The 25,438-nt window shown below is 36.6% G+C and overlaps 1 protein-coding gene across 5 annotated transcripts in view; it reads right to left on the bottom strand.

The window, feature by feature from the left end:
* Positions 1-25,438, bottom strand: part of LOC138833113 (protein unc-79 homolog) — a 238,281-nt gene that overhangs the window by 188,194 nt on the left and 24,649 nt on the right. For all 5 annotated transcript variants that reach the window (XM_070031453.1, XM_070031455.1, XM_070031454.1 and 2 more), the window contains exon 2: positions 6,563-6,683. In XM_070031453.1, the coding sequence (XP_069887554.1) occupies positions 6,563-6,683 (121 nt within the window). The remainder of the gene's footprint in view (positions 1-6,562; positions 6,684-25,438) is intronic.

Here is a 25,438-nt window from a genome sequence, read left to right on the forward strand (position 1 = left end):
TGCTACTTACATTATTCAACAAAACTCACTAAGAACTAAAGGAAAGATAATTTAGAAAGTTAAATAAAATTTTAATGGGAAAAATAACTTCTAAAAATGTTGTTTTGCTTTTAGTCTTAATTTCAAAATAAAAACTTTTAGTAAAAACAATAAGGTAGAAAAGTTACTAATTTTAAAATAAAAATAATGCTTATGCAAATGTTTAAGTTTTTGAAATTAGATTATATTATTTCTCATTAAAGATAATTGCTATACATTATAATATCTACAGCACTTATGAAGTGCTTATCAAATTACACTTATATATTTAGCCAAAATATATAACAGATTATAAATGTTTCATTACATGAAAATAACTTTGTTGTACATTTATTCTATGTACATTAAACATTACTAAACTCTTAGTTAATGAGCTTACACCTACAGTTTTACAGTGATGTGAAGAACTGGTTAGTGTTAAGCATGCTTGTTACACCAAGTTTTCATTAATTTTAATTTATTCTTAGTGCAAAAATATGTTACAATGTAAGAAAATGACTACATGCTTTTTTATTTTCTATGTGCCTAATTTACCTCAATCTCCTTTGTCTTCTGTTACCCAATGTCCAGGGGAAAACAATTGATAATAAAAATAATTTCAGAATAGTTATGTAATATTTCTTAGCAACAAGTATCTTAAGATTTGGTATAACTTCTGTTTTCACTTTTAAAGGGATTTAATTTACCTTGTGTGTGTGTGTGTGGGTGTGTGTGTGTGTGTGTGTAGGTGTGTGAGCGCACATGCATGTGCAATGTGTGGGTAATGTATTTGACTTTTCCCACTTATACTTTCCAATGGGATATCATTCCAGTTACCCCTGCCTGCCTACATCTGTTATAAATGCCATCAGATTTACGTCAAACTATACTTTTATTATATAACTTAGTTACTCCAAAGAGTACCACCTTTAAATGTTATATTCTTGATAAACCCCATTACCAACAATAAGATGTTGTCCTATTGAAAATGTCCTTAGAATCATAATGGATATGTCAGTATGTTAATTGTCAAACTTCAGTCCTAAATTGTGGATCTTATAGAACTGGTATAAGAACAATGCTTTCCCTTAGAGAATCAAAATAGCTGAGTATTATTAATTAATACTATTTAAACTACTTTAAGCTCAGTGCACTCAACAAACTTCTCCTCGGTGGGGAAATATAACACACTGGTTTTTCCTAATATAGCTCACTATTTTTCCAATGTTGAATACATGTTAACAAGCACTAACAAAATTAACTTTGGAAGCTCTGCTTTGATATTTCCCTTCCTGTGTATGTGGGGTTCCCAAATGATAGCAACAATCGCTTCCCACATGCAGGGAGGGAAGAATGTCAGCATTGAAACAGTAAAACTCTCTCACTGCCTTTAGATTTAATAAATAGGTGAGGTTGAGAAAAATGAAGGAAAATGAGTAATCCATGAAACCAGTTATATTTGCCATTCATGTCTCAATGCAAGGAAATGTTTTCATTTGTGAAAAAAACTTAAGAAGGGCTCATGAATAAATGTATAATGCATTGTGATTTTATGATGTTTTGTGAAGTTTATTCAGAGAAAAAAAAAACCTTATTTCCCCAACCAAACTCTCTTTACTTGGGAATCATCAAATGATATTCCCATCTGAAATTCTTTCCCAGAAGTCTAGAGGCTAGACCAAAAAGAATATTAAGAATGCCCTGCTTAGAAGAGTCTGAACCAGCAGCCAACTTTTCATCTTTCCTTTTCACCTCCTGAGGTCCTCTTTCATAGCATTGGTTTTCATTATCAAGAGAAGGCAAGAGAAGGCCTCTGTGGGTGTGGGGAAAGATAGCTAACTGTCCTGAGGTACTGGTAGTATAGAAAATGAATATGCCAATGACTTCCCTATACAATTATGAATTTTGATATTTGAATTGTATCTATACACTAAACAAAACGTATTGCAGTATGTTTTGCTTTAAAGCTACTCTATGGACAAACCAATTAACTTAACATTCTCCAGGTCCTTCCATCCTGATTGGGTATAATACTGTGTGTGTGTGTGTGTGTGTGTGTGTGTGTGTGTGTGTGTGTGTGTGTGTGTGTGTGTGTGTGTGTGTGTGTGTGTGTGTGTGTGTGTGTGTGTGTGTGTGTGTGTGTGTGTGTGTGTGTGTGTTCTCCTAAGCAATTAAACATTAGCATTTAATTAAGATTATTGTTATGGGACTAAAATCTCCTTTAAAAAACATATTAAGCTTTTTTTAAAGAGTTAGGACAGGAAACTTTTCCCCAAATGTAATGCATTTTGTTTTGTTTTGTTTTTTAATTTTCAGCTTTTGCACTTGTACCACAAGAAAGATTCAGGAGAAGGAATTACAAAAGAATGCCTGGGACAGGAAGAAGACTAAGAACTCTGAAAGATTCTACAGGGTGAGAAGCAAAATCCTTAAAGACTTTAGAAGCTTAAAATACGATCACAGACTGCTTTTAATGTAGAATAAACAGACTCCTCGGTAGCAGGGAGAGGATTAAACTTGATGATCATCTTTGTAGTTACTTCTAATACTAACAGCAAACAAAAAATTCTATTCATCCATCGGAGAGAATGATACTGTACCATTCATAAGGAAATGGAAAGACTTGGAAAAATTATATTATGTGAAGTAAGCCAGACTCCAAATAAAAAAAAAGATTGCATGGTTTCTCTCATTTGTGGTAGCTAGAACGTGCCTATAAATCTGTAAGTAAACACATTGGGTACTATGCAAGCAGTTACAAAAGAATTAACTGAAGTATGATAGACTCTGTGGAGAGCTCAAATAGTATAATTCTTTAGAAAGACTAAGTCAAAGCTCAGTAAAATAAGAACCAGAAATGGGTACTTGCAATAAGGGTGGGGCCGGAAGAGACGGTAAACAAGGGGAAAAGGGAGAAGAATGCAGTCAAGAATTTATTGTATATTCCGTAAAAATAAGAAAAATAAGGGAAGGGAGGGTCAAAGTGAGGTGGTGAAGATGTTGAAAGGATGGCACAGTTCAACGTGCATTGTATACATAAACAGCTTTGTTAAATGGAAAAATAATTCAATACATAGCCTAAAAAACTAAGAAAAGTGAGGGAAAGGGTGGGCTGGCCGGGGTGGGTGGGAACGTTGAAAGCATGACGTTGATCAGACACAATGTATTCTTAAACTGCTTTGTTGAATGGCAACTCCTTGGTACAACTACTTGAAAGAAAATAAAAATACTTTTTAAAACAAACCCTAACCACTGATGTTGTATATAAAGTAAGTGTTTACTGTCAAACTTAAAACTCTATTAAGTTAAAAAATGAGTACAAGGGCTGGGAAGGTGGCTCAGTGGTAGAGCACTTGCCATGCATGCATGAGGCCCTGGGTTCGATTCCTCAGCACCACATAAGCAAAAAGAAAAAAGCCAGAAGTGGCGCTGTGGCTCAAGTGGTAGAACGCTAGCCTTGAGCTGAAGAGCTGAGGGATAGCACCCAGGCCCAGAGTTCAGGCCCCACAACCGGACCCCCCCGACAAAAAAAATGAGTACAAGTTAGTACTCAGATGTAATTTGACCTAGAACCCTAGGTCACTGTTAGATTCACATAGAATCATGAAGTTTTCTGCACTGGATGAAATCTGGACAAAACTCAATTCAATAAATAGTCACTAATCTTTTACCATTCTCAAAGCAAGGGCTAGTACACTAGATATTACACAGGACTTTCTTCTATACCTAGAATTTAGGGAACCTCTACAGGCTCTAATATACATCTAATTATGAACTAAGTAGACATATGCAACTCTTTAACTGTTTTTTTTTCCTCTTTTTTTTGGGGGGGGGGAGATGGCAGGAGAGGGTGGAGAGGCTTGAACTAAGGGCCCTGGGCACTGTCCCTGAGCTTTTTTGCTCAAGGCTAGCACTCTACCACTTGAGCTATGGCACCACTTCCAGCTTTTTCTGAGTACTTTATTAGAGATAAGAGTCTTACTGCCTTTTCTACCTAGACTGGTTTCAAACAATAATCCTCAGATCTCAGCCTCCTGAGTAGCAGGATTACCAGGATTACAGGCGTGAGCCACCAGCTTGCACTTTAACAGATTTTATAATCAACTATGATAACATATAGTCTTTCCTCTCCTGTGGATTAAATTAATTGAGGCTAACTAAACATCTAGGCTAATCTCCGCTTTTCAAAATAGGTACAAAATTCTACTGAAATTAGTGAGAGCTGCATATATTCATGAATATTAGATAATTGTTGCTGTGAAAATATAATTCTGACCCAGATAAAGCTGATGGAATTTTTTTTGGGGGGGGTCCGGTCGTGGGGCCTGAACTCCGGGCCTGGGCACTGTCCCTCAGCTCTTCAGCTCAAGGCTAGCGCTCTACCTCTTGAGCCACAGCGCCACTTCCGGCTTTTTTTTTTCTTTTTGCTTATGTGGTGCTGAGGAATCGAACCCAGGGCCTCGAGCATGCAAGGCAAGCGCTCTACCACTGAGCCATCTTCCCAGCCCAAGCTGATGGAATTTTATAAAATGTAAAATGTTGTTTTGTTGTTGTTTTTCTCCTTTGAGGACTTTGCTATGTTTCTCAAGTTGGCCTTCAACTTGTGAAGCTTAGCTTCCCAAGTGCTGGGATTTTAGGCATGAACCACCATGCCCAGATTTTTCTTTTCTTTTTTTGCCAGTCCTGGGGCTTGAATTCAGGGCCTGGGCACTGTCCCTGAGCTTCTTTTGCTCAAGGCTAGCACTCTATCACTTGAGCCACAGTGCCATTTTCTGCGTTTTGTTTATATGGTACTAAGAATCTTGGAGCTCGAATTTGAGCTCAAATTTGAGCTCAAGATTCTTAGATAATTCTGAGCAACTTATTTAGCCATTCTGTGACAATTTCATTATCTGTACAAGGAATATAATAATCTACTTATAAAATTATGAGGTAATGACATGTCACATTTAAAGTACTCAGAGCAGTGTCTGATATATGTAAGTACAATTGCTGTATATAATGTTGTGGTAATCATAATTCATGTTTCTGATCAAATAGTTCAATTGCACAAAATCTTCTCCAACAAATTGCCTGTACAAACTACCTTAACCCTAGTTTCACCATTAAACTGCTAAAATGATCGAATACTAATGCAATTGGCTCAAAAAAAAAAAAAAAGAAAGAAAGAAAGAAAGAAACATGACTTTAGTACCCTAAATTTCTTTACTTTCCGGTCAATTCTACATCCTAAGTAGCAAGCTCTGAGATGCCAACAAGGTGTCACCGCTTTTCAAATGGAATTCATAGAACTTCCTACCAAAAATGTGCCTCTCATTTTAAGGACTTTTACAACTTGTGATCAATAAAAAAGGCTTCTCATTGAGATCCCTGACCTCAAAGACAAAAGGAAAATTCAAGAAAATAGAATCAGATGGGTTTGTTAATAAATTTATCTTATTATTACTATGAACACTGAGTTAATTAATCTACCACCATTCAATAAGTAAATGACCTATACCATAATCTTACACTTAACTGTGCTATGCTAATACATGGGTTTAATTGACAGAATCCTTTCAAGTAGGGATACTCAGTGAAAAGACAGCCCAGAGAAGAACAGAGAGATGGGAACTGCAAAATAGTAGCTGCTTGATTTCCACAGGATGTTCCACCCAAAAGCCCATGGCAAAGTGGTATACTGCTATAAATAGCTCCAGTGTCATGACAATCATTCCTAATTTGTGTTCTTCAATAAATAACTTACATAACCTATACTGCAAAATAACTAAAAGAAATCATAGCAAGTCAGCCTATGTGCTTCTTTAAAGCAGATCTGAAATGAGAAGATCATGGTGATGGAAAACACCAAGCCTGAGAATTTAATGAGAAGTGAAATGCTCTTTGAACTTTTCTGGTATCATTTCTCAAAACAACTGAGCCCTCGCTGGAAAGGCACATCTCTTTGCATGTGGGTATGAGTGAAAAGTGTGATACAGAATGGTCCCTCAGGTCTCTACCTTGTAGTAAAAATAGTCAGTATATAATAAGAGCTCATTTGGGTTTTTGTTCCTTCTCCTCCACAAAATTTCAGTATCAATCATAAAGCATGTTTAATACTTGAAGTGGTACAAAGACAAAAAAAAGCAATTTTTTACTACCATATACTGCGCTTAAAGCAACAGAAAATACTAGTGATGAACCACCTAAAATATGATTCTGATTTTTAGACTAAAAGGTGTTTCCTGGTTTTTCATTTTAAACAATGTAAGCTCTCCTTTTAATTCCATGCTGTGTTAGTGCCAAATATAGACCTTTTATATGTCTCTTGAAAAGACATTCAGACTGTGGAAAGCAGGCAACAGGCATGCCACCATCTTCCAGTTAGCCCTAGATTCTGATCTGCTATATACACCCAGAGGACTGGAGTCCAGACTCTTCTGACAAGAGCACTAGAAAATGTAATGCCTTTCAAAACTTTCAAGTCAATAAAAATTTAGGTCCCAATAAATTCAATAGTACTATCTAATAGTTGTCTCAAAGTAGAGGATATTTTCAGGCTTACCTTAACAAAGTTTGAGAAAAGTATTTCAGGGTGTTTGCAATATCTGTTCCTGATGGTACAGGATAAATGTTGTGAAGAACCCGGTTATGATATTCCTGCAAGTACCGGATCTTGGAAGCAACTAGATAAAAGCAAAAAACAAAAACAAAACAAAACAAAAAAGAAGAAAAAGAATCATCTTGTAATATGTATTAGACATACAGATGTTTTTAATAATATTATAGGAATTTAATCAGTGTTTCAAGGAACATATGTAATTTTTATTGAAATTTCATAATAGAAATAATTATAAAACACCTTTAATTTCTTCTAATTGTATTCAGTACTCAAAATTATTTTAGTCATCTAAATTAATACCCACCCTATTTACGAATTGTACATTATTTTTAATCAGTAAGAAAAGCAATATTCCAATCATTTTCTAATTACTCCCAAATGAGCTAATTCTGAGCAAAGTAATAATAGATATGTCTCTGTCACTAGACAGTTATATTTAATATTGCTTAACTGAAATTGAGAAAACTCAAAGGTCTAAAACTGCTTTTAAAAGGGGGCGGAGTCTGTTGCAAATGCCATCAACTGAAATCAGATTTTTTTTAACTTAATAAGGGATCATGAAAGTATGTTTAGTTTGATTATGTCAAGTTAATGCTTGAACTGTGCATATATGTTAAAGGTAAGTTAACTTGGTGAGTATTAAGAAAGAATACAACAATGGTGCAGTAATTAAACATTTTAAATGTCACAGTTTTCTTCCAAAGAACCCTTCCTAATTGCTTGCTGAGCTTGGCTGCTCAGGAATACTAAACAGGTTTATTTACCCTCCTAGACCTACCTGGAATCACCAGCATTGTCCACATTCCTGACCTGACCTTTGACCTGGCTGTAGTGAATGGCCCAGTTCTAGTCATTCCTCTTTGCAAATCCCAAGGAGCCATGATGATCAACGTCTCTCTGGTCTCCTCTTCCACAGAGTTCTCAATACTGTCCATTTGTTCTTTCACTCTTTAAGGCTATCAAGGGAGCCTCTTAGGTGGTATGGCTCACTGTCAGTGGTTAGCAGAAGACATATCAAGTCCTGGAGATGCAAGGCTTTGCTGTTCCCAATTGCCCATGGAAATAAGCTCCTGGATGCATTCTAACTGAAATGCTAGCTTAAGCAACTTAAAAAAAGTCAAAATTCTTTTGACAGGTATGGGACTTAGAATCACAGAATAATAAAGTAGCAGAACTGGGAGAACCTTAGAGACCATTTCTCACACCCACTTCACTTTAAAGATGTGAAAATGATGCCCACAGTTGAGCAATGGCAGCGCTGACCACTCTGATTTCCTGACTCCCAATCCAGTGCTCTTTACACTATGACATACTCTATAACACAATTAAAATTAAGTCAATATGTACATATTTATGTGCATATGTCATTACATGACATAACAATTTCTAATAGTAATAATTAATTCTAAAACCTATATATACCATTTTTCAGATTTGCTTTTTCTCCTCTCTACTTTCTGAGCTATTTCCATAATCTGTTTAATATTTTCCCAGAAAATAAATCTACAATGCAGATAATGTCTTGAATTTATATAGTATATTAGCTCCCAAAGTAAGTATCAAGATCATATCTATTCACTCAACTCTGTTTAGTCACGACTTTCTGCTTAAGAAAGTTTAAGTAGGTGATATTTGAAAACATATCAATTATATAATCTACAAAAATCTACTTTCTTCTTAGTGTTTTTGATCTGTCATTCATCATAGTTGTCACAGTACGATGAACCTCCAGATTATTACATAGTTCCAGGTTCCAAATGTCTGATATTTATGCTAGGTCAGCATATGACCTGCTCACCCACTATGACAATAATGCTTTGTTACTGTGACATTTCCCAAGCTTTAATATTTAGCATGTTTCTGTAGTGTATTTCAAGAATACCATTAATCATTCCAACATCTAAAAACCAAAGTTGATGACAGTGCAAGGTATAGACAAAAAGCTCAAATGAAGAGAAAGTCTAAAATTCTCCAACTCAATGTCTTGTTCTTAGTTTAAGACCTCTAAGTCACTACATAATGATCATAAGCATTTAAAAGTCTTTATAAAATGAATGGATTTTATAAGTCTTTTTCATTAAAATGCATTGAGTTCATTTCAAAAAATATCCAAAAGTGCATGAAAAAGCAGACTAATATTTTACAAATTCACATGGCATTGCCTTTGTTTACTCACCTTTCTATTTTCTATACCAAGTTGCAAATTTCTTAAAAGGTGAAGACTATATCTTCCGCATGTCACTATTCCAAGCCTAACACGCTGTCTGGCACTTAGGGACCCAATATGTTCAAAAGATTAACTGAGCAATGAATTAATACTTAATAACAGCATTATCACTAGGTTATCTATAACATTTATACATATATCTGTACACATATATACCTATATCTGTAGACCTTTTAGTGCCAAACACCTAATAGGTACTTAATAAATTAATAATGAATTAAGGTAGAAAGAGGGTACATGAAAGAAAGGAGGAGGCAAAAGAAATAAAGAAGGAGACAAAGAAGAAGGAAATGTTAAGTAAACAATTTATACAATAGGTTGGAAGTATATTCAATCTACTTTTTGTAATGGTGCAAGTAACAAAATCGCAAAAATCAAAGATTTAGCTTTCACACTTTCACCTACTTGAAAACAACCAGAAAGGTCCCTGGCAAACAGTAACTTGTAGTTGTGCTAAGGATATGAATAAAATTCTTTTTCATTTCAACCTTGTACACAACAAATGTACAAGATTAATAAGCCTATGTGAGCACCCAGCACCCCATTAAAGCACAGAATTCTTGCTTGTATACAGAATTACTTCACAGATACACCAGCCTATTACTGCAGAGACTTAAATAATTGGGCAGCACTGATATGTACAAATAATCTCCAGCCTCACCTGAAGCTACCTCTACTTTCTCTAGCTATCTTATATTCTTTTTCAAATACAGTTACATGCTCTTTGTAACTCCCTCTACACCCACTTCATTCTTTATACTTTTAAAATCCATCTGTTGGGTTAGAGTTGTGGTGCAAGTGGTAGAGCAATTGCCTAAATATGCTCCAGGTCCTGGATTTAATCCCCAGTATCACAAAAAAGGAAAGAACCATATGTTATGAACTAAATTCTGTGTCTCTGTCTCTGTCTCTCTCTTTCTCTGTCTCTGTCTCTGTCTCTGTCTCTGTCTCTGTCTCTGTCTCTGTCTCTGTCTCTCTCTCTCTCTCTCTCTCTCTCTCTCTCTCACACACACACACACACACACACACACACACACACACAATTCATATGCTGAAACATTAACCCCAAAATGTAAATGCACTTGGAAATAAGACCTTTAAAATGGTGACTATGATCAAATAAAGGTGTTAAGGTAGTGTGACCTAATCCAATCTGTCTGGTGTCCTTTTAAGAAAAGATTAGGACAAAGAGCTGAGTCAAGTGAGGACATGCAAAAATGTGGCCATCTGTGAGCCAAGGAGAGAAGCCTCAGGAGTGACCCAATCTGCCAACACCTTGGTCTTAGACTGCAAGTCTCCAGAACTGTGCGAGAAAAAAATGTCTGTCATTTAAGTAACTGTCTGCGATACTGTTATGATGGTCTGAGAAAACTCATACACCATTGCAGAGGAATATCTCTAGATAAGAGCTGAGAGTGCAAACTCTGAAACCAAATAGTTCTGAAATAAGACCTTGGCTCTATGTCTACACCACCTATTTCCCCACTTGTAAAGTGGAGACAATTATATCAATGTCAGAAGGCTAGTTTGAATATAAATCAGTCTGTGCAAATCACTTAGCATTGTAACCAGCACATATTCAATATACAATTGGTATTTTTTAAAAATCTACTTACATCTCTTTTCCCCTGGTATCAAAGATGAAAAACCCATCATGAGAGCCTTCAATCCATCAGCTAGTCCTTTTACTTCATTAATACCTCCTTCTTTCCTAAATCATTCCCACCAACATTCAGACTAACTCTAGAATCTTCCTTGTCAAAGGAAAACAAAACCTTCCCCCAGGACTTTGTTCCCCACCAGTTACTGGCCTCTGACTTCTGAGACAAAGTTCCTGAGTTGAGTTAGGTGCACATTCTCTTCACTCCTTCACTTCTTGTTTGACTCTAACTTACTCAGGTCTGACTTCTTCCTCCACCACTGCACCGAGTCACTTTTCCTAGAACCATCCCCTTTAGATTGCCAAATTCCATGGACACAGTCATCTGTCTCTTTGCTAGATCTTTCAACTCACTGCATATAGACGGTCCCTCTTCAGTCTCAGTATTTTCTTCCCTTGGCTCCCCTATACCACTTTCCTCTGGGCTTCCTCTTCTTGAACATATTTCCCTCAAAGTGTTTTTCCACCTCAAAGTGTTTTTCCACCTTACCCCACTATATCGCCCATTGCATTGGAATTCATCATTGTTCAACCCTAGGCTCCCTGTTCCTCTCTCGCAGTATCTTCCATAGGCATTCCAATTCATCCATATGGCCGTCGATATTATTCCTGGGCCAGATATTATTCTTTTTTTTTTTTTTTGTCCATCGTAGGGCTTGCTCGGGGCCTGAGCACTGTCCCTCAGCTCTTCAGCTCAAGGCAAGAGCTCTACCACTTAAGCCACAGTGCCACTTCCAGCTTTTGCTGTGTCTGTGGTACTGAGGAATCAAACCCAGGGCTTCATGCATGCTAGGCAAGTACTCTACCACTAAGCCACATTCCCAGCCCCTGGGCCAAATATTCTTAAATGTTCATCTCTCAAGCCCCATTACCAGTACAAAAATAAGTAAATAAATATTCATCTCCAATCCAGATGCATGTTTTTTTGAGTAACAGACTCATCTATCTAATATCTCTACTTAAGAATCATGAAGATAACTCAAAGTAAATAAATATATCCAACACTGAAAACTCTCCCTCATCAAAAGAAAAACTATCTACTTCATGTCATTTGTGCAAAGTATTCTGAAAATCATCCTTATATTTCCTCTTTAACTCTCATAATCCAATTCATCCCTAAATCCTATCAATGGTACCACCAAAGTACATCTCCAAGATTGGCCTCAGCTTTCATCTTCAGTGTCATTACTCTGTACTACTGTCTCCTAATGAATTCTAATAGTCTCTTCACTCATCTTCCAATTTGCTTTTACATCTCTTCAATTCCTTTTCCCTTTGGCAGCCAGAAGGATTTTTTAACTTAAAAACTGCTTCATGTAATCTTCTGTTTAAAATACTACAGTAGTTCCCCATTTCCCTCAGAAAAAAAACACACAATCCTTCATGTAGCGTACAAGTTCCTAGCCTCTTTTCCAACTTGATGCTGCAGCCTTAAGAGCCCACTGGCTCTTTCTCAATCTTTTTAATTTTTTTTTAACATGCAAAGCTAATTTCTGTTTGATTTCTTTCTTTCTTTCTTTCTTTCTTTCTTTCTTTCTTTCTTTCTTTCTTTCTTTCTTTCTTGCTTTCTTTCTTGCTTTCTTTCTTTCTTTTTTATCAGTCATGACGCCTGAACTCTGGGCCTGGGCACTGTCCCTCAGCAATTGAGTTCAAGGATAGCACTCTACCACTTGAGCCACAGCGCCACTTCCAGCTTTTTCTTCATATGTGGTGGTGAGGAATTGAACCCAGGGCCTCATGTATGCAAGGCAAGCACTCCACCACTGAGCCACCTTCCCAGCCCATCCGAAATTTTTTGCATGCATTTATCCCTCTCCTAGAATGCTTGTCTCACAATGTTCTGTCTGACTAACTCCTACTTACACTTTGAGTTAACTCTACATGCCACTTCTTTATGGAAGTCTTTGCTCACTTCCCTGTGTGAATTGATTTTCTGATCCTCTCCCATTTGAGGAGGTTTTTTCACATTAGTGAACACAATTTGCAAGTGTTTTATTTGAGTGTCTGTTTATCTCTTTCAAGTGGACAGTGAGCTCCAAGAACTATGTCTTTTACTCACCATTATAAAGCCCCAGGGCCTTGTAAGAACTGAATGTGCTGACTTCCTAGAAAAGATTGAAGGAAACAAGGCAGAGCAGGAGAGTAGCTTTTTTTTTTTTTTTTTTTTTTTTTGCCAGTCCTGGAGTTTGAACGCAGGACCTGGGCACTGTCACTGAGGTTCTTTGGCTCAAGGCTAGCATTCTACCACTTGGGTCTCGGTGCCATTTCCAGCTTTTTCTGTTTATGTGGTACTGAGGAATGGAACCCAGGGATTCATGCATGCTAGGCAAGCACTCTACCATTAAGCCACATTCCCAGCCGGAGAATGCCTTTTTAAAGCAATTAAATTAGTTTTCCTTTTTTTTTCTTTTTTCTTTTTCTTGTTTTCTACTAGTTATTTGGGGTTTTTTTTATTGTGAAAATACTGTACAGAGGGGTTACAATTACATGGGCAAGGTAATGAGTGCATTTCTTATCAAGCATTGTTGCCTGCTCCTTTGTTTCCCCTTCCCATCCCTTCCAATATCCCTCCCCTTCCCCCAACCTTAAATTAGTTTTTCTTATAGCCTAAAAAGCCAACTATTAAAACTGGGATGAAAATACAATTTAAAACAAGAGGTCTAAGAAGTAATTTTTATCTATTACTTAAAAAGTGGTAATTTTTTGTATATAGTAAATCTATTCAATGATACTTCATTTCCCATCTAATCCCCAACATTTCTTTAGAAGCCTTGCTACATTTTAAAGACAGAGCCACAAAATCAAAATTCAGTCTTACATATAAAAATATTGTAACAAGGGCTGGGAAGGTGGCTCAGTGGTAGAGCGCTTGCCTTGCATGCTCAAGGCCCTGGGTTCGATTCCTCAGCACCACATAAGCAGAAAAAGCCAGAAGTGGCACTGTGGCTCAAGTGGTAGAGCGTTAGCCTTGAGCTGAAGAGCTGAGGGACAGCGCCCAGGCCCAGAGTTCAGGCCCCACGACCGAACCCAAAAAATATATATATATATATTGTAACAATACAGTTTTAAATATTTTTCTTTAAATTTTATGTATATTCCTATATTATTAGCTATATTTAAAGTCATCCACTCCTATTTTTAAATTTTAATGATGTTAATGATTATCACAAAAGCAAAAACTCTGATAAACACAATGAAGTCTATAAAAATTACCTCTAGGACCAGTACTCAGGAAAAACTACATATAAATTTTGATGTACGATAGTACATCAAATTTTCTACCTATAACCATACATTTTTTTAAAAAATGGATTAAAGGGCTGGGAATGTGGCTTAGTGGTAGAGTGCTTGCCTAGCAGGCATGAAGCCCTGGGTTCGATTCCTCATACCATGTAAACAGAAAAGCCAGAAGTGGCGCTGTGGCTCAAGTGGTAGAGTGCTAGTCTTGAGCACAGAGAGGCTCAGGGACCGTGCCCAGGCTCTGAGTTCAAGCCCCAGGACCAACAAAAGAAAGAAAAAAAGAAAGATGGATTAAATAGTATATAGTTTTAGGATTTTTTCCCCTCACTTTATCAGAAATAAATTTCTAAATAATTTCACTTTTTTTGTTTTTAAAGCAATTATAATTTATTGCATCCATTTGTTCATCATCTATTTGTGAGACTTGGGGCTATTCTTCATGTTCTATTCAGTGTTGTAAATAATATCCTTTTTAAACTATGCATGTGGCCAGGCATCAATGGGTCATGACTGCAATCCTAACTACTCAGGAGGCTGAGATCTGAGGATTGCCCTTTGAAGTCAGCCACAGCAAGAAAGTTTATGAGAGACAGAGAGAGAGAGAAAGAGAGAGAGAGAGAGAGAGAGAGAGAGAGAGAGAGAGAGAGAGAGAGAGAGAGAGAGAGAGAGAGAAAGTTTATAAGATTCTTATCTCCAATTAACCACCAAAAAGTGAGAAGTGGAGCTGTGGTTCAAGTGATAGAGTGCTAGCTTTGAGCACAAAACCTCAGGGACAGCGCCCAGGCCCTGAGTTCACTGGCATACACACAAAAAAAAATGCACATGGAATCTTCCATGCCCATTTCCTGTATGAGGAGCAGGAAATGTTTCTTATTCACTTCTACTTTACCCTGTTATACTAAAAAATATCTTTGCTAAAACTTTCAAAAAATATGGATTTATCTTTAAATATCCTTAGAATAAGCTTTGAATAGTGGAACTGCTGATACAAATACGAAATATTCCTTTTAAAGCTTGGGGAAGAATTAATATCTTTCTCTTCAGAAAGATATTTACCTACCATCAGAATGCACACCATTTAGCATGCATAATGTCTATTGAGCATACACAATGTGTACGAGGTACTCTATATACATTTTAGGTCTTTTCAATAGCTTTTGAGTTGTGGTTATTGTCATTACTACTTAAAGTTGAATAAAACCAAAGCTTAAAAAACAGTGTTCATTTGTATGGCTATAACATGGAATAGTAATACTTTCCCCATTCTATTACTTGACATTTAAACTGTAATCATTAGGTAAGACTGATAAACGGATGAGCTATCAGATTAAATTCATTTGATTTTACAAACATACCTACTTCACTAGTTCTACCCTTTTCTTTTAAAAAAAAAAAAGAAAACAAATCATATTCATCCCTCAAGGCCCATCTGAAGGCACATCATTAAAATGAAAGACCACTTGGGAGACAGCAAGGGAAGGTGTGACATTCTCTCCAAAGAGAAATGTACTCTTTACCTGACTTATGTAACTGGAAGCCCTCTCTGTACATCGCCTTTATTATAACAAAAACATATTTCTAAAAATAAAATAAAATGAAGGACCAAAACTATAGCATCTTAAGATATTGCAGTCACATCATACATGGAGTCTCATGCTCCTCTCTCCCTTCCCAACAACTCAGAGCGCTACTTATTTGCTTCCAAAATTCTGTCACTTCATTATATAACTATGTCACTGATTATAAACTATTCCAGATGGCTCCAAAATTAATTCCATATGTGCAAATCTATCTTACCTAACAATACTTTAAGGTCATTGAAAACATACCTGTCTTCTATTTCATTTGCAACTCCGTTAGACTATGTCCTAATACCATATCCACAGCAGATGGTCAGCAGTGACACAGTGCTTAAAATGAATAAAAAATTTAAATATTCACAACCTTATGCCCTATTGCTAGTCTCTAAATACTTTTTAGTATTCTAATATCATCTACATAAATAATCTCAAATTAAAGTTTACTGTGTAAGATATAAATAACGTGGCATCCTTTTTCATGAATTATTTTCTTCTTTCTCTCATTCCAATAGAATAGAATGCCCCCAATTCAATTCTCTTGATATATATTTCAAAAAAGTTTAAATAGGTTCTTGAAGTATTCATTTTTTTTCTTCAAACTGTCCTTCTGCTTCTGTTTTTCTAGCCCTAACAGACTGGGTAAGTGTCGTGGAGTTTTTTTGATGCCCTGCAGAGAGCCCTGGATGGAGGGTGAGTTGCCACCTACAACTATGTGTAACCTCCAGCAAACTATTTAATATCTCTGAGACTCAGGGGTTCTTGTTTATTTCATTATCTTCTGTCCTGTTCTATTTTTGCTAAATAACAAATTTAAATAGTGTTTCCCTCCACATTCTTTACAAGTGTTGATTATTAATGTTGTCGATCTGATAGCATATGTTCTAATTTCATCTTGTTTTTATTGTTTTCTACATTAAGTCTAAGACTTAATAGATATGCTGTCATTGTCCCCTTTTAAGTCATTTTCTTTTCAGTCCAACCTTTCATTAAGAAATGATTTTTTAAAAACAAAAAACAAGCACCAATGGTTCCCACTTTTAATCCTATTTAATCAGAGAGACTCCGTCTCCAAAATAACCAGTCAAATGCGGGGCTACAGATGCAATTCATGTAGCTGGTACAGCACCACTAAGTAAGCAAACAGAGCAAGCATGAAGTCCTAAATAGTTCAAGCCCCAGATCTAAAAAGAAAAAAGGAGAAGGAAAGAGAAAGAAATGATAGATATAAGTAAAAAGTATTTGGACACATTTCTCAAATATAAGTTGCTATAGTGATTTGCCACAGTACTTTAAGAAAAACTATCCCTGACCCTTGAAATGTCTTCTCTTGATCAAAGATCAGTATAGAAGCTGGGTGCCAATGACTCATGCCTGTAATCCTAGCTACTCAGGAGGCTGAGATCTGAGGATCATGGTTCAAAGCCAACCTAGGCAGCAAAGTCTATGAGACTCTTACCTCCAATTAACTACCAGAAAACCAGAAGTGGTGCTGTGGCTCAAAGTGGTAGTGTGCTAGCCTTGAGCAAAAGAGTTCAGGGACAGCACCCAGGCCTCAGATTCAAGCCCTACAACTGACAAAAATACAGATCATTATCCTGCCCATGTAATTGTAACTCCTCTGTACAGTATGTTCACAAATAAAATTAAATTAATTTTAAAAAACACAGATCAGTATTGAACAAGACATCTTCCTTAATTACTACTATACTTTATTCACTATTTTTGTAACAATAGGAACATTTCATAGTCCTATTTGTTCTATCAAGAAATCATCTCTAATATCTACTGTCTTCTTCATTCACACTGACATCATCTTAATTAAAACTTGTAAATCTCTTTCCTTGATTAATTTCTGTGATTATTAGAGTGATTCTCTTCTGATCTTTTTCTACATGACATCCACAGAAATCTTTTTAAATTCAAATTTTCTTAACATTCTGTTCATTGAAATCTAAAATATAAAGTAAGAACATGGAACCTAGTAAGAAAGGTCCTTGCTTACCTGTCAAGCTTCACCTTTTGCTCTTTTCCATGTGTATTATATTACAATCACACTAAACTGCAAAAGCACAAACTCATGATGCTTTAATTTATCTATGAGTTGTACATTCCCTATATAGGAGTGTAGTTCACACTCATCTGCTTGATCAACTCCTAAGAATTATTTCAAACTCACTTGTAACCACTTCTGTTGTAGAAAATTCACTTTTCCTACAACAAGGTACATGAGAGGTAGCTTCTTAGTATGTCATAGTGCCTAGAACTTCCTTCTAGCATGGCACTTATCAATTGTATGATGTAACTAGTAATGCATGGTTGTTTCCTTTTGGACTGTAAGAAGTATCTTTTTATATATTTCAAACCCAGAATGTAAAAAGAGTCTAATCCTAATAAATGTTTGGTGAATGAATGAATGGTTTTGACATACAACTCTGAACACAAGAAAGTGATATAGAATTTATATTCTTTTCATAGGCTCATTTTGGATCCTGGACATGACACTAAAGTTTTCTCTGACTTCACTTCCTACTGCTAACAGAAAGAACAATTTGTAACACAAAAAAATTACTTTTATCATTTTCTTCCTAAATCTCTCAATTCTATCATTATTTTGGAGTATGGAGCTTATCTGGCTGACAGCTCACTGAAAAGATGAGGATGGGATTGTATCTGTGAAGACATAATAAGAGCAAAAAATATCTAATTCAAGAAGGGCAAACACAGATACAAATAGACGAACTGTGTCTAAGGAACTGTGTGAAAAGCCAACCATGGCCTTACAGTGCTAGGATATGTCCCCCACTCCTTCATGACCTGCTCTGAGGGTAGTTAGACTGACTTCATTCTTGGAGCCAAACAGCCTTAACTGAGGATTGCAGCTAGGTATCTCCTGGCACAGGGAAGGGAAACATTGGTCATACAACCACACCATTGGGAAGATCTTTTTTCTTTTTCTTTTTCTTTTCTTGCCTGTCCTAGGGCTTGAACTTAGGGGCTAGACACTGTTCCTGAGCTTCTTTTGCTCAAGGTTAGTACTCTATACCACTTGAGCTACAGTGCCACTTTCTCCTTTTTCTGTTTATGTGGTATTAAGGAATCAAACCCAGGGCTTTATGCATGCACTCTACCACTAAGCCACATTCCCAGCCCCTAAAAGATACCTTTTTATAACATGGGTATCAGAATAATTTTACAATTCCATAGTCATCAGCTGTAACTAAAACTTGGCCAATATAATTTGCATCTACTTAATGGAAATCCCTTCTACTTCAGGCTTTTTGCTGGTTAATTAGAGTTAAGAGTTTCATGGACTTTTCCTGCCACAGCTGGCTTCAAACTGTGATTCTCAAACCTGAGCCTCTTGAGTATCTAGAATTACAGGCATGAGCCACTGGCACCAAGCTAAACCCACAACTTTAATAACAAATAAAAGCAGTTAATTTAAAAAAATCAGAAATAAAGGTGTGAAAGGGCAAAGCATTGTTTGAAAGTTCTAGCAGAGAAGCAGTTCTTTGATGATCCTTGATCAAAAAATGTGTGTGACTTCTTTTTTGTGTTTTTTCAAAAAAGTTCTAATAATTCATTTTAGCATAACAAGGCTAAACCAATATAGGAAATGGAAGTTAAAGTCTCTGAATGTTACTCCTTTACAGAAGATCACCTCTTTTGCTGAAAGCAAAACATCCTAAAAGTTATGACGAACAGGAGATGGAAAAAGATACACAAGGGCAGAGAAGCAAGAAGTCCAAAGGATGCCAAGTGTCACAGATAGCCTTATTCACTCTTCCAAATTTATACTTATATAAATATTCTTTAGTCAGTTTTAGTTCCAGGTGGCAAACTTATAGCTGACACTTTTAACAAACAGGAAAGGTCAGCAAAGAACACCTTGTGCTTTCACAAGTGACTTCAAAATCACCATGATCCCCTACATTTGTATAGTCTTTTACATCTGTCAAAGTACTTCCATATACATTATTAAATACTTTTTTAGGGCTGAATTTGTGAAAAGCAGTAATAAATTCTGGGAATTTAGGTATTAAACAAATTTAGCATAAACATAAAAGAAAATATATCAGTGTTCTTATTCATCAGGCATTGATTAAGCACTTTGAGGTACTAATAAATGGGCAATGAATACAACATAATCCTCTATCCTCTAAAAGGGCACAAATGATAATAATTCCTTAAGTCTGGTGTTTACTGCTTGCCAGTATACATAAAAATAATGGTTCCATGTTATTCCTATAGTACCAATGAGAAAAGCATAGCTTGCACAGGTTTAGTAATTATCCCAAGGCACATAAGGCAAATGATGGAGTCACTTTCTGATTCACTACCTCTAAAGAGAAACACTAGTTAACTAATTGTCCACTGAATACTTTTAGCACAGTACAAAGCATACATAAAATCATCCAATTAACTTTCACACATAAATTAACAATACTTAAACACTTACCAATTGGAAGTAGTTTACCGATCTAAACATGGAAACACTTCATTTGCCAGACATGAGACACAAGTGAAAAATAAACAGAAGGTAAAATAAGCCAGGGGTTAGGCAAGTCAAAAGAAAAGTTTCTAGTAGCTATTGACCTGGGAAGCTTTGGCTAGGAACTTTGAAAATCTGATCTATTTCATGAGATAGCAGAAAAAATGATAATGAGTAAATTTTCAATCTGTTTGTTGGATATTAGTAAGTATTTGAAATGGAGTATGGAGCTCCATCCTATTTTGATGCAAGTAGTTGTTTTTAAAGTTTATGGAATAGCTTTCTCAGATCAAGATTTTGCGATTAAAGAATCTGAGCCAAAATTTTAAGCACATTCACCCATCAAAAGAGTGACTCACAAATATAGACTTACCACCTGATGTTCTTGACACTGCAAGGAGAAGAGGGGGAAAGACTACTGATCTTTTTAAGAAAGTACAAATTTAGACATACTGACTTAATAAATGAATACTAATTTTTGTTACTAAACTGTAGTTCTCTATTTTTAAAAACTCATAGGTTTTTTTTAAAAACTGAGGAGCCATTTGATAGATCCAGTAATATCGAAGAATCTTGACTATAAACCAGTTCCTAGAACTAAGTTTGATCAATACCCAAGAAATATCTAAATTATCAACCATCTTATCAATTTCAGAATAATTATGCTGAAAATAAATTCTATTCCCTAAGAAGACATATTCCAGAATTATTGAAATAAGATTCTTTTACTTTACTCAGCACTGTCCTTATATATTTGGCTACACAGACAACCTCTTGGAAACATTTGGAATTCTATTTTGTGCATACATGCATGCCTGTGTGCATGTGTGTGTGCGCACGCATGCTAAAGTCCAGGTAGAGTTAAAATCGGACATGCAATAATTCAGAGCATATTGTACAATACTCATAAATAATTCAGGCCACCAAAACAAAAGTTTCTTTAAGTTAATTAAAACTGGACAGCAAGTCAGTATAAAAGATCATTGAGGAACGACTTTAAGACTAACACTACTATAAGCATTTTGTCCTTTGACTCATATAACCTTTATAACTATCCTATGAAGTTAGTTGCTTCCCCCAGCTTTTTTTTTTTTTGGAGAGGGTCTCACTAGTTACACCAGACTATCCTGAAGATCTCAATTATCTTTTTTGTGTGTGTGAAAATACCATATAGAGGGGTTACAATTACATGGGCAAGATAATGAGTACATTTTTTATCTAGCATTGTTGCCTCCTCCTTTGTTTCCCCTTCCCTCCCCCTCCCCCCCACTCCACCCCATCCCATCCCACCCCCACCCCCACAAGATCTGTTATCTTATCTCAACATCCTAACACTACTCCTGGCTCTCATATCCTTAATTTTTTTATTTTGTTTGTGTATGTATGTATGTATGTATGTATGTATGTATGTATTTTTGCTGGTCCTGGGGCTTGAGCTCTCTTTGCTCCTGGTGCTGTCCCTGAGCTCTCTTTGTTCAAGGCTATCATTCTACCACTTGAGCCACAGCACCACTTCTGGCTTTTTCTGAATAGTTTATTGGAGATAAGAGTCTCATGAACTTTCCACCTGGGCAGGCTTTGAACGGTGATCCTAAGATCTCAGCCTCATTAGTAGCTAGGATTACAGGTGTGAGCCACTGGCACCCAGCTTCCTTAATTTTTTAACAGATAAAATAACTGCAGAAATTGTTATCCACTTTCAAAATTCATGCAGTCCATATATGATTTTTTTCAATCAGTTGGCAAATATTTATCTAGAGTCAAATATGTATAAGCACTGAGAATATAACAGTACCTAAGATAGCCACCACCCCTATTCTCAATGAGCAGATAGAACAGTGTAGAAAATGAAAAACAAAAAAACACTATGTATTTAAAGGCCTATGGAGAAATAAATAAGATTAATGTAGAAAAGAAAAGAAAAGTTAGGGAATATCTTTTTTTTGCCTAGAGGTTCCTCAAAAGTCCTGTCTGAGGGGCTGGGAAGGTGGCTCGGTGGTAAAGCGCTTGCCTTGCATGCCTGAGGCACTGGGTTCAATTCCTCAGCACCACATAAGCAAAAAGAAAAAGCCCGGAAGTGGCGCCGTGGCTCAAGTGGTAGAGCGCTAGCCTTGAGCTGAAGAGTTGAGGGACAGCGCCCAGGCCATAGTTCAGGCCCCACGACTGGACCCAAAAAAAAAAAAAAAAAAAAAAAGTCCTGTCTGAGGTGATATTTAAATACAACTAAAAAAGATGGAAGAGGTTAGATTTGAAAAAGTGAGAGAATGAGGTTCTGAACAAAGACTACAAAGTGATGACAATATTTAAATCACACACAGCTGAAATGTCACTCAAGTGCAGTAAAATAATATTTTTAAGACAAGAAGAAAAGAAGAGTAGGAGTGAGGATGCAAAATAACATAATTTTGGAAGCTTGAAAAACAGTAGGTAAGTAGCAGTTGACATAGCAGGCCAAATAAAGTTGAATTCCAGGACAGCAGCAGAGAAAGCTAAGAACAGATACACATCTTGGAATTCTCAAAAGGCACAGAACTGGCAATGCCAGATAGCATTGAAACTAGAGGTGACAGGTAGAAATAGGAGGCTAAAAGATGAGATATGGCAAAGAACCGTTAAAGAGCAATTCTTATTCTAAGTAGTCTCCTGTACTCATATCTCTAAGAGGACATCTCTCCTCACCTCAGCACATCTGAAGTTCATGGCCTAGAAACAATATTCATCAGAAAGACTCTCATGGAGGAAACCACATACATCTGAATATGGAGGTAAACTATATAAATCAAGATAATTTGCCAGCTATACAAACTTTAAATGCTGAATGGAAAGCTGAGCCAACTCCTGACCCTACTCCAGCAACATCTAACCAGCAGATCCTTGCCCTTCAGCCTGGAGAGCGGAAGTCACTTTCTTTTCTCTCTTATAAATTGGACCACTTAAAATGGAAAGTCTTGCCGGGCGCCAGTGGCTTACACCTGTAATCCTAACTACTCAGAAGGCTGAGATCTGAGGATTGCGGTTCAAAGCCAGCCCGGGCAGGAAAGTCTATGAAAATCTCATCTCCAATAAACCACCAGAAACCCGAAGTGGTGCTGTAGCTTAAGTGGTAGAGCGCTAGCCTTGAGCTGAAGACCTGAGGAACAGCACCCAGGCCCAGAGTTCAGCTTCCACGACTGGGGGGGTGGGGGGGGGGGCGCGGGCGGGGGAGAGGAAGGTCTTAAAGATTGACATCAGGGAATTTCCCAGTAAATAAGCAACAACATACCAAATCAACTTTTTAGTCTAATTCTTAAATCTATTTAGATAACAAAGCATGGCCAGTGCTCTAAAGAAACACTCTCACATGTAAGACACAGCAGAGGAGCAGAAAGTCAATTTTGAGAAAAAGAAAGTTTCTATACAGAAGAAAACTTAAAAAAAAAAAAAAAAAGCTGCTATTAGTATCAGAAAGGTAAGATAATCTTATTCATGAATGAAATGCTAGTGTGCTATATAAAAAGATGAAATACAGAAAATAAATAATGAGTTCTTGCATAGTAAAAACAGAATCCTAGCAACAATGAATGAGAGACCTAGAAGACAAAACTCAGGAAATTTCCCTAAAGAAAAAAATATGAGAGAAATTATTAATGCAGACCAATGTAGTTACATGAAAAGGATAATAGCAAGACCAGAGGAGTTAAAATTATTATCAAAATTAATTAAGAAATTACTAGGGTATAAAAAAGTAGTAAGTATATACCTATTTAGCTACCACCCAGGTTAAAAGATTGATGGTTTTTCCATACTTTATCTCTGACTTTATCCTCCTCACTTGACATAGATATAAATACTTTACCTTGCAAAAAAAATAAAATAAAAAGAGAAACCTTAAAGTTATCATGACCCATTGCTCCCTCCTAAGAATTATAGGAAAATTTATTTAAATCTAAAAATTTTGTAACAGAAAATTTCACACTAATACATGTTAGTCAAAAACATTATTTAAAGATATCATAAACAATAAAATCTCATACATTCATCATCAAAAAGAAAACATGAGGCTGGGAATGTGGCTCAGTGGTAGAGTGCATGCCTAGCATACATGAGGCCCTGGGTTTGATTCCTCAGTACTACACACACAGAAAAGGCCAGAAGTAGCGCTGTGGCTCAAGTGGTAGGGGCTAGCCTTGAGCACAGAGAGACTTGGGGACAGTGTCCAGGTCCAGAGTTCAAGGCCCAGGACTGGAAAAATATAAATAAATAAACAAACAAACAAAACATAATTGCTGTGCACCAGTGGCATACACGTGTAATCCTACCTACTCAGGCAGCTGAGATCTGAGGATCACAGTTCAAAGCCAACACAGGCAGGAAACTGTGAGACTCTTATCGCCAATTAACCAGCAAAAAGTCAGAAATGCCTTGAGCAAAAGAAGCTCATCTTCTTGGGAGTCCCAAAGTGGGCCCATCCCTGTGCACGTGTGTGTGTGTGTGTGTGTGTGTGTGTGTGTGTGTGTGTGTGTGTGTGTGTGTGTGTGTGTGTGTGTGTGTGTGTGTGTGTGTGTGTAATCCACGAAGGAGGGGAAACCACAGGTACAGGCCAGTACATGCACACACACACACACACACACACACACAAAACAAAGAGTGGGAGAAGGAAGAAAAAAAGGGAGGAAGGGAGGTGGGAGGGAGAAGGCAGGAAGGAAGGCAGGCAGGCATACCATGGGGAAAAAAATATGCAGCTTGTTAATTTCAGCTCAATGTAGCCATCCCACCATGTATTCATATCTTTAAACATCATGTTACGTACAATAAATATACACTTTTGTTAATTTAAAAATAAATTTAAAAAAGAATAAGAAGCAGAGACATATTTTTAAATAGATAAAAACTTACAGTATAGCCTAATATTTAAAACAAGTTAAAAGAAAGTAAGAAAATGGCCAAAGTTGTGTTATTAAAAGCTGAAACTGCCACGTGCCAATGGTTTATGTTGCTCACCCAAGCCACTCAGGAGGTTGTAATCTGGAGGATTGTCATTTGAAGCCAACCCATCTGAAAAGTTTGCTAGACTCTATCTCCAAAATAACAAGCAAAGTTAAAGGCATAGCTTAAGTGGTAAAATGCCAGCCATCCTAGCAATAACAAGGTCTAGAGTTCATAACCCAAATCACTAAAAAAAAAACAAAAAAACCTGAAGCTAGACATGTGGTCTCCTGCCTTAGCTACATGAGAGATTGAAAGGATTGTGGTTCAAGTCTAGTCTACGTGTACCGGGAGGCTGGTGGTTTCAGGTGAGCCCAGGAAGAAAAGCTCATGAGACTCCATCTCAACAGAAATAAGCAAGGGGTGTATATAAATTTATAAGGTAAAATATCTTTGTATGGATAGGTAATCAAAAGGCAGGGAGGGGAGAAAAACAGAGATTCAGAGGTCCTTTAGATAATACCAAGGAGAAAGATTCATATGTAATGAGAATACCAGAAGGAAAGGGCAGAAGAAATTGGGCAGAAAAAAATATTTGAAGCAGTGCTTTTGAATAAATCTGGTCTAAGATCTCAAAGATTTGATTAAAAGACAGACATTTTCAGACACAAAATGATACATGTAGAGTATAATAAACACATAGATACTCATGCCA

Source organism: Dipodomys merriami, unplaced genomic scaffold (assembly GCF_024711535.1).
Source record: "Dipodomys merriami isolate MVZ:Mamm:240054 unplaced genomic scaffold, mDipMer1.0.p SCAF_200, whole genome shotgun sequence".
Lineage (NCBI taxonomy): Eukaryota > Metazoa > Chordata > Mammalia > Rodentia > Heteromyidae > Dipodomys > Dipodomys merriami.